The sequence below is a fragment of the Danio rerio genome, chromosome 17, assembly GCF_049306965.1.
Source record: "Danio rerio strain Tuebingen ecotype United States chromosome 17, GRCz12tu, whole genome shotgun sequence".
Taxonomy (NCBI): Eukaryota; Metazoa; Chordata; class Actinopteri; order Cypriniformes; family Danionidae; genus Danio; species Danio rerio.
This window is the reverse complement of record NC_133192.1, coordinates 3,780,811-3,791,192: the sequence shown is the minus strand read 5'-3', so window position 1 is coordinate 3,791,192 and position 10,382 is coordinate 3,780,811. Positions and strand designations below refer to the sequence as shown.

Genomic DNA, 10,382 nt, shown 5'->3' with positions numbered 1-10,382 from the left:
CAAGAGCGATCACTATCTGTTCATTAGCTACTACAGCAGGGGAGTACTCCAGATCTACCTGAGCTCAAACTCCCCTCTCGCCCTGCAAACGGGAGGGAGCCCCAGGCTCGAAGATCTTCTGAGCTCAGGGCTCTCTCCCGGGACAGCATGCCAAACATGCTTCATAATCTATCATCAGCTAAGTGTGAACTCTTAAAACAAATTTTGGGAGGAGCATGCACAGATGTTTCAGCAATTCAATTGGTCATTGACAATCATTCTATTATCCAATCAGTATTAGACCAAACCCCTATAATTACTTAAGCTGTCCTACCTGCAGTATCTCACGACTTTAGCATTCCTCTACCACCCCGACACCTCACCTCATAAACATTATATACCCAGGGGGAGCGTCTGGGCCCGGGCTAGACACTTCGCTCGAATCCCAACACCTCCCTATTCCCTGATATGGGGGATAACACGAGTTGGGGTGTCTTCCCTGAGCTCAGAGCCCTCTCCAGGACAACACGCCAAATACACTTTATTCTGAAACATCTGTAAGTGTGAACTTGTGAAACGTTGTTAAATAAAATCGGTAAATTACCTTAAAATTCTCAACTAAATATAAATTCAAGGTTAATGACAATAAATTATCAGGGCTTCTTTATTTGTAAAAACAAAGTCAAAATAAATGGCATTTAATTCAGAATTATTCAGGCTCTTTCAGTAAGCTAATATTAGAGAACACAACATTCATTCATTCAGTTTCCTTCGGCTTAATCCCTTTATTTATCAGGGGTTGCCACAGCGAAGGGAACCACCAACTGATCCAGCATATGTTTGACACAGCGGATGCCTTTTACAGCTGCAACCCAGTACTGGAAAACATCCATACACACTCATACACTACAACCAATTTAGTGTATTCAGTTCCCCTATAGCACATGTGTTTGGACTGTGAGGTAAACCGGAGCACCCGGAGGAAACCCACACCAACACAAGGAGAACATGCAAACTCCAGCCTAGCTGGTACTCAAACCAGCAACCTTCTTGCTGTGAGGCCACAGTGCTAACCACCGAGCCATCACCCTTGAGAAGACAGCATAATATACATAAATACAACGTGCTTACTTCAGTCAACTTGCTTTTTGTTTAGTATTTTTCAGATGAAAGTGTGCATGTGTTGTAAGGATTTGCAACTTGTTTTCTATTTGCGTTTGCTTTGTGACGATATGCAACACGTGCAACATCAAACCGATGAAGATGCTTTCTTTATATGCTGGTGTTTTGTCTATTTGGGTGTTTTCTCATGTTGCAGTGCATTTAAAGCTCTCTCAGCCTCTTTATGAAACACATTCTGTATGAATTTGGCCCTTCAGGTGTGATCGTGTGCCTACGGTTGGTGTTCCTTCAGCTCCAGTCTTTTATTTCGCTCTTGTTCCTTAACCTGAGCGGGTGCGAGACCGTTCTGCTGTTTGGGTTCCTCAGGATAGTGCGGCAGACAGGTAAATCCAGTGTTGGCCTGTTTTTCCACCTTCTCCTCCTCCTCCTCCTCCATCTGGTCCTCGTCCTCCTCCTCCTGTCTCTCTTCTCCCAGCGTGACGTTGTCGAGTTCGTCTATCTGAGTTGGATCCTCCTGAATATTCCTGCGCAGGTCTTTACTCCTGTTGCGTTTGGCTAGTTTAGTGAGCGAGCCGAAGCGGTTGAAGATGTTTTCTTCTGAAGACGTCTGCTGCTCTCCGCATTTAGCCTTCAGGCGCAGGTTGTTGAGTTTTGTGTCGATGCTCTCCTGCGAGGATGTTTTGAAGCGTCCGGCATCCAAACTAGCAAAAACCGCTCGTTTTTCAGGCGATAGCATGTCGAGCGAATGCGCACGCTGCTCCAGACCCAAACGCCGGCGCTCCATGCTGCGAATAGTCGCAGCTCGCTGGAGTTTATCGTGAATTTCTCCACTAAGACGGCGTCTTGTTTCACGTAACTCTGCTCGGACGTTTGCTTTCCATTCCACTGCATGAGCCTTAATGCCTCCAACTTGTTGTCCAACCTGTAGAAGAATAAAGAGCATTGAGAACATGGCTTTTAAAAACAGTTGAGTAGATGTTTGAGTGCTGTTTTAAGTGCAAATCCAATGTTGTGGCTTAGCTAATGTGTACACTGTACAAAAACAACTGTTAAATTTTACTATTATCTGCAACAAAAGCTAATATTTAAAACTAACAAAAAACAAGATTTTCTACCACTTTTAACTATTTGCACTCAATATGTAATTATATTTAGCATTTAAAATGAATGTAAAACAGCATTTGATACAGAATTTACTAGGGGTGTAACGATTTATCGTTGTACGATTTATTGCGATGCAAAAATGTCACAATATGCATCGTGCCGTTATGCCGATTTTATTACGATATGACGTCCGTTTTCTCTTATTAGTTAAGCTGTTTGCATGTGAGCTACGTTCCACCTGCTGTCGCACGAGAGTTCAGATTGCAGCAGCAGTAGTGTTAGCAGACCAAGATGAGTGGAGCTGAAATAGAGGATGGCTCATCCTCTCAAAATCAGACGTCTGGCAACATTTCGGTTGTACAGTCATTGCTTTAGACTCGTCTGCTTTTTGACACGCATACTGGGTCAAACATAGCCGAAGTTTTAAAGTCTTCCCAGTGATTTAGATACTTTGCACAGCGACATGAATACCTCCTAATGGTGTTGAAAGAGTCACATACTGTATTTATAAGGTACAATTCACCCTAAAATATCATTCTGTCTTCATATAATGATGTATTGGCGGCCGCAAAATCACACATGACGTGAGCTGACCGTGAGCTGCTACTACAGTGGACTATGATAGGCGCGCGCGTCTGCTTCAGTGAACAGAACCTGCAGGTTGCGACGAACAGGTAATAAAACAGTAAGCAACATTCAGTTTGTGGAACAGAGTGATGGTTCAGGAGCCGCGTGGGAAGTATGAACAGCAGTGGAAATGAAACCGAAAGCGTGCACATTATTTAAACAATCATAGCGCATTTTAGAGTTATGATTACGACGAGCATGAACTCTTTTGAGAACAGAGGCACACAAAAATACACGTCAACATGATACACTTGATAGCACCGACATCAGCGACGCCAAAGAAATAGTAAACCAGCCTAAACTGCTGAAAAGAGTCACGACTGTCCTGTGAAATGAAAAGACGGCCACCCTGTCACTCATCATGCCCAACATGAAGACAGTCATCCATAAAAACCTCTCAGACAGATACACATCAGTTCAGGATTATCTTATAGAACTGCTGATTACCTGGAAATGTAGATTGCACACACAAAAAACACAAGTGACCAAGCAAAGCCTTAAAGGGCCATGACACCCCCCACTTTCGGTTAAAGTCTACTTCAGAATTTTTTCAAAAGATGCATGATTAATGGGCGGAGCTCCGCGAGCATCGGGCAGGAGTGGGCGTGGCCAGCAGGGGAGAACGTGAGCGAACGAAGCTAGCTCACAAAATGAGACAAACCGTGAGGAGACGCATGAGTTTATAGTTCACAAAGTTAAAATGCAAAGAAATGAACAGTGATTTAATGCCCTGCTACATTTGTTATTCATAATTTCATATACACACAACCACAATTTATATCATTATAAAGATAAGTGTGTTCATGTAAACACTATAAATGAGGACTCTCCCTCAATCCCCGTATCCAGCAGACTCAGTGCAGCAGGTCTCCTGACCTGTCTATTTTAACTATTAGCCCTGCTGGTAATCTGGAGGATTTAGGCAAACACAGCAGCACAGTGATGTGTCTGAATGTGAACGAACTCCTGATAAAAGACAGCGTCCGCCATTCTCTAATTCTCGTGCTGCTCTCCTGACAAAAATGCTAGCAGTACACACACAGCTTTGCTGTATGATCGGCCCTGACAAGATCGCGGGGGAAAACATGCAACAAACCCCGTGGATGATGGAAACAAACACATATGAGCCTTCATGAACGGCTAAATACTGTGCCGTGGTTTCCGTGTCTCTCAGCTCGGGCTTGACTCTGGCAGGTCTGGCAGGTCTCATGAATAATTAAGCAGCCGGCTCTTCTCATAGGATAAGAAAACTCCGCTATGAATAATAATGAGAAACCGACGCGTCATCATTGCACTTGCAGTTCTGCGCTACGTCGCCGATTTTGATCCCGCCCCAAAAATCATTTTAAACCCGGAATCCTGTTTTCCCCACAATTAAAGCTGACTGGTGCTAACATTGTCTTAACTGATGCTCAACACACACACACATCTGTTAATATAAAAAAAAAAGTTCTCCGGGGTGTCCTGAACCTTTAAGCTCTTACTGTTAAATTCAATTGAATTGAATCATTTCAATAATATTTTATAAGAAGTTTTTAAATTGTTTTATTTTCCAGAGACAGTCCTGTTTAATTTATTTTCATAAAGAAGGTTCAGTTTAACAAGTTGAAACAAAAGAAATACATAAAAAATAGTTTACTTGGTAATTAAATAAAAAAAAAAATTTGCATTTCAGTTTAATTTTCAATTTTTATTCCAAATATTGTGATACATATCGAATCGTGAACATTATATCGTGATACACATTGTATCGTGAGCTAAGTGTATCGTTACACCCCTAGAATTTACTATTTGAAATCAACGCAAAACAGAATTTTCTATTTTAAAGTCAAAGTCTAAAGTCAGCATCTCCAAGTCTCCTAAGATTGATCAATAATTTAAAGTTACCTTTACTAATACAATCAAGGAATATATAACCATGTTAACTATTGACAAACCAAGATGCATTAACAACAGGAGCCAATCGACTAATGCTCGGCAGATGCCATGAAATACAATAATGCCGTATTGGGTATTGCAGATCAATATATTGCACTGCACTTTCATCATTTGTGTTTGGCAGGTCTTACCTCCTCTTTTGTTTTCTTGGACAGAACCCTGAGCCAATCTCCAATCATGCTGAGAACTGCTGCAAAGTACGCCAGACCCACCAAAATCCAGAACCACACCAGAGGCTTGTACCATTTCATGTATTCAATTTTCCGATCTCCTCCTAGAAATAATGAGGGCTTTGGATTACATAAGGAATTTAAACATCCACAAATAACACAAAATAGGCAAGTAAGATAATCATCCCAATAAAATGCATCCCAAATGACACACTAAAGCACTTCTGCATTTATAAACTTAACTGTGTAGAGTTTAAGTTTAGTTCATCACCAGTGGAAATCTAAGACCACCCAGAAGTACAAATAATTTCCAAGACGATGTTGAAAAGTAATGAATAGTACCTGTCATGAGTACAACGGCACTCACAATCATGTCTGTTGATGATTTTTGATTGCACCAGCCAGATTATATACAGTAATCCAACCTTAACCAACAAATAGCTCCTCCCCTTCCTCAGAAACTCCTCCTGTATATCAGGAGGTTCCACCACTTTATCAGCAGTTCCGCCCTTTTATCAGCAACTCCTCCCCTTCACTAGCAGCTCCTCCTTTTTACTTGCAGCTCCTCTCCTTTATCAGAAGCTCCTCCCCTTTACCAGTCGTTGAAGCCCTTTATCAGTAGCTCCTCCCCTTCACCAGTAGTTGAACCCCTTTATCAGCAGCTCCTCCCCTTCACCAGTAGTTGAACCCCTTTATCAGTAGCTCCTCCCCTTCACCAGTAGTTGAACCCCTTTATCAGCAGCTCCTCCCCTTCGCCAGTAGTTGAACCCCTTTATCAGCAGCTCCTCCCCTTCACCAGTAGTTGAACCCCTTTATCAGTAGCTCCTCTCCTTCACCAGTAGTTGAACCCCTTTATCAGCAGCTCCTCCCCTTCGCCAGTAGTTGAACCCCTTAATCAGCAGCTCCTCTCCTTCACCAGTAGTTGAACCCCTTTATCAGCAGCTCCTCCCCTTCGCCAGTAGTTGAACCCCTTTATCAGCAGCTCCTCCTCTTTGCCAGTAGTTGAACCCCTTTATCAGTAGCTCCTCCCCTTCACCAGTTGTTGAACCCCTTTATCAGTAGCTCCTCCCCTTCCCCAGTAGTTGAACCCCTTTATCAGTAGCTCCTCCCCTTCGCCAGTAGTTGAACCCCTTTATCAGCAGCTCCTCACCTTCGCCAGTAGTTGAACCCCTTTATCAGCAGCTCCTCCCCTTCGCCAGTAGTTGAACCCCTTTATCAGTAGCTCCTCCCCTTCATCAGTAGTTGAACCCCTTTATCAGCAGCTCCTCCCCTTCACCAGTAGTTGAACCCCTTTATCAGTAGCTCCTCCCCTTCACCAGTAGTTGAACCCCTTTATCAGCAGCTCCTCCCCTTCACCAGTAGTTGAACCCCTTTATCAGAAGCTCCTCCCCTTTGCCAGTAGTTGAACCCCTTTATCAGCAGCTCCTCCCCTTCACCAGTAGTTGAACCCCTTTATCAGCAGCTCCTCCCCTTCGCCAGTAGTTAAACCCGTTTATCAGCAGCTCCTCCCCTTCGCCAGTAGTTGAACCCCTTTATCAGCAGCTCCTCCCCTTCGCCAGTAGTTGAACCCCTTTATCAGCAGCTCCTCCCTTTCACCAGTAGTTGAACCCCTTTATCAGCAGCTCCTCCCCTTCGCCAGTAGTTAAACCCGTTTATCAGCAGCTCCTCCCCTTCGCCAGTAGTTGAACCCCTTTATCAGCAGCTCCTCCTCTTCACCAGTAGTTGAACCCCTTTATCAGTAGCTCCTCCCCTTCGCCAGTAGTTAAACCCGTTTATCAGCAGCTCCTCCCCTTCGCCAGTAGTTGAACCCCTTTATCAGCAGCTCCTCCCCTTCACCAGTAGTTGAACCCCTTTATCAGTAGCTCCTCCCCTTCACCAGTAGTTGAACCCCTTTATCAGCAGCTCCTCCCCTTCACCAGTAGTTGAACCCCTTTATCAGCAGCTCCTCCCCTTTGCCAGTAGTTAAACCCCTTTATCAGCAGCTCCTCCCTTTCACCAGTAGTTGAACCCCTTTATCAGCAGCTCCTCCCCTTCACCAGTAGTTGAACCCCTTTATCAGTAGCTCCTCCCCTTCACCAGTAGTTGAACCCCTTTATCAGCAGCTCCTCCCCTTCACCAGTAGTTGAACCCCTTTATCAGCAGCTCCTCCCCTTTGCCAGTAGTTAAACCCCTTTATCAGCAGCTCCTCCCCTTCGCCAGTAGTTGAACCCCTTTATCAGCAGCTCCTCCCCTTCATCAGTAGTTGAACCCCTTTATCAGCAGCTCCTCCCCTTCACCAGTAGTTGAACCCCTTTATTAGTAGCTCCTCCCCTTCACCAGTAGTTGAACCCCTTTATCAGCAGCTCCTCCCCTTCACCAGTAGTTGAACCCCTTTATTAGTAGCTCCTCCCCTTCGCCAGTAGTTGAACCCCTTTATCAGCAGCTCCTCCCCTTCACCAGTAGTTGAACCCCTTTATCAGCAGCTCCTCCCCTTTGCCAGTAGTTGAACCCCTTTATCAGCAGCTCCTCCCCTTCGCCAGTAGTTGAACCCCTTTATCAGTAGCTCCTCCCCTTCGCCAGTAGTTAAACCCGTTTATCAGCAGCTCCTCCCTTTCGCCAGTAGTTGAACCCCTTTATCAGCAGCTCCTCCCCTTCGCCAGTAGTTGAACCCCTTTATCAGCAGCTCCTCCCTTTCACCAGTAGTTGAACCCCTTTATCAGCAGCTCCTCCTCTTCACCAGTAGTTGAACCCCTTTATCAGTAGCTCCTCCCTTTCGCCAGTAGTTAAACCCGTTTATCAGCAGCTCCTCCCCTTCGCCAGTAGTTGAACCCCTTTATCAGCAGCTCCTCCCCTTCACCAGTAGTTGAACCCCTTTATCAGTAGCTCCTCCCCTTCACCAGTAGTTGAACCCCTTTATCAGCAGCTCCTCCCCTTCACCAGTAGTTGAACCCCTTTATCAGCAGCTCCTCCCCTTTGCCAGTAGTTAAACCCCTTTATCAGCAGCTCCTCCCCTTCGCCAGTAGTTGAACCCCTTTATCAGCAGCTCCTCCCCTTCATCAGTAGTTGAACCCCTTTATCAGCAGCTCCTCCCCTTCACCAGTAGTTGAACCCCTTTATCAGCAGCTCCTCCCCTTCACCAGTAGTTGAACCCCTTTATCAGCAGCTCCTCCCCTTCACCAGTAGTTGAACCCCTTTATCAGAAGCTCCTCCCCTTTGCCAGTAGTTGAACCCCTTTATCAGCAGCTCCTCCCCTTCACCAGTAGTTGAACCCCTTTATCAGCAGCTCCTCCCCTTTGCCAGTAGTTGAACCCCTTTATCAGCAGCTCCTTCCCTTCGCCAGTAGTTAAACCCGTTTATCAGCAGCTCCTCCCCTTCGCCAGTAGTTGAACCCCTTTATCAGCAGCTCCTCCCCTTCGCCAGTAGTTGAATCCCTTTATCAGCAGCTCCTCCCCTTCGCCAGTAGTTGAACCCCTTTATCAGCAGCTCCTCCCCTTCGCCAGTAGTTAAACCCGTTTATCAGCAGCTCCTCCCCTTCGCCAGTAGTTGAACCCCTTTATCAGCAGCTCCTCCCTTTCACCAGTAGTTGAACCCCTTTATCAGCAGCTCCTCCCCTTCGCCAGTAGTTGAACCCCTTTATCAGCAGCTCCTCCCCTTCACCAGTAGTTGAACCCCTTTATCAGTAGCTCCTCCCCTTCACCAGTAGTTGAACCCCTTTATCAGCAGCTCCTCCCCTTTGCCAGTAGTTAAACCCGTTTATCAGCAGCTCCTCCCCTTCGCCAGTAGTTGAACCCCTTTATCAGCAGCTTCTCCCCTTCCCCTGCAGTTCAGTTTACTAGCAGCTCCCCTCGTTTATCAGCAGCTCCTCTCCTTTCCCAGTAGCTCCACCTCTTTTTCAGCAGCTCCTCCCCTTCACCAGCAGTTCCATTGCTTTATCAGCAGCTCCCCCCTTCCCCATCAGCTCCTACTCTTCCTCATCAGCTCCGCCTCTTTATTAGCAACTCCTCCCCTTCACTAGCATCTTCTCCCCTTTATCAGCAGCTCCTCCTCTTCACCAGTAGTTGAACCCCTTTATCAGTAGCTCCTCCCTTTCGCCAGTAGTTAAACCCGTTTATCAGCAGCTCCTCCCCTTCGCCAGTAGTTGAACCCCTTTATCAGCAGCTCCTCCCCTTCACCAGTAGTTGAACCCCTTTATCAGTAGCTCCTCCCCTTCACCAGTAGTTGAACCCCTTTATCAGCAGCTCCTCCCCTTCACCAGTAGTTGAACCCCTTTATCAGCAGCTCCTCCCCTTTGCCAGTAGTTAAACCCCTTTATCAGCAGCTCCTCCCCTTCGCCAGTAGTTGAACCCCTTTATCAGCAGCTCCTCCCCTTCATCAGTAGTTGAACCCCTTTATCAGCAGCTCCTCCCCTTCACCAGTAGTTGAACCCCTTTATCAGTAGCTCCTCCCCTTCACCAGTAGTTGAACCCCTTTATCAGCAGCTCCTCCCCTTCACCAGTAGTTGAACCCCTTTATCAGAAGCTCCTCCCCTTTGCCAGTAGTTGAACCCCTTTATCAGCAGCTCCTCCCCTTCACCAGTAGTTGAACCCCTTTATCAGCAGCTCCTCCCCTTTGCCAGTAGTTGAACCCCTTTATCAGCAGCTCCTCCCCTTCGCCAGTAGTTAAACCCGTTTATCAGCAGCTCCTCCCCTTCGCCAGTAGTTGAACCCCTTTATCAGCAGCTCCTCCCCTTCGCCAGTAGTTGAATCCCTTTATCAGCAGCTCCTCCCTTTCACCAGTAGTTGAACCCCTTTATCAGCAGCTCCTTCCCTTCGCCAGTAGTTGAACCCCTTTATCAGCAGCTCCTCCCCTTCACCAGTAGTTGAACCCCTTTATCAGTAGCTCCTCCCCTTCACCAGTAGTTAAACCCGTTTATCAGCAGCTCCTCCCCTTCGCCAGTAGTTGAACCCCTTTATCAGCAGCTCCTCCCCTTCATCAGTAGTTGAACCCCTTTATCAGCAGCTCCTCCCCTTCACCAGTAGTTGAACCCCTTTATCAGTAGCTCCTCCCCTTCACCAGTAGTTGAACCCCTTTATCAGCAGCTCCTCCCCTTTGCCAGTAGTTAAACCCGTTTATCAGCAGCTCCTCCCCTTCGCCAGTAGTTGAACCCCTTTATCAGCAGCTTCTCCCCTTCCCCTGCAGTTCAGTTTACTAGCAGCTCCCCTCGTTTATCAGCAGCTCCTCTCCTTTCCCAGTAGCTCCACCTCTTTTTCAGCAGCTCCTCCCCTTCACCAGCAGTTCCATTGCTTTATCAGCAGCTCCCCCCTTCCCCATCAGCTCCTACTCTTCCTCATCAGCTCCGCCTCTTTATTAGCAACTCCTCCCCTTCACTAGCATCTTCTCCCCTTTATCAGCAGCTCCTCCCCTTCGCCAGTAGTTGAACCCCTTTATCAGCAGCTCCTCCCTTTCGACAGTAGTTGAACCCCT

General features: G+C 46.6%; 1 protein-coding gene across 3 annotated transcripts in view; it reads right to left on the bottom strand.

Moving 5' to 3' along the window:
• Window positions 1–886: 886 nt before the first annotated feature.
• kcnk10b (potassium channel, subfamily K, member 10b) overlaps window positions 887–10,382 on the bottom strand; it is a 39,891-nt gene continuing 30,395 nt past the window's right edge. For 2 of the 3 annotated variants that reach the window (XM_005169783.6, XM_017351661.4), the window contains exons 6-7: window positions 4,902–5,044; window positions 887–2,023 (exon numbers count right to left, since the gene is read on the bottom strand). In XM_005169783.6, coding sequence (XP_005169840.1) covers window positions 1,373–2,023; window positions 4,902–5,044 — 794 coding nt within the window. In that variant the 3' untranslated portion in view covers window positions 887–1,372. The remainder of the gene's footprint in view (window positions 2,024–4,901; window positions 5,045–10,382) is intronic. The other variant, NM_001161399.1, reaches the window with a different exon arrangement.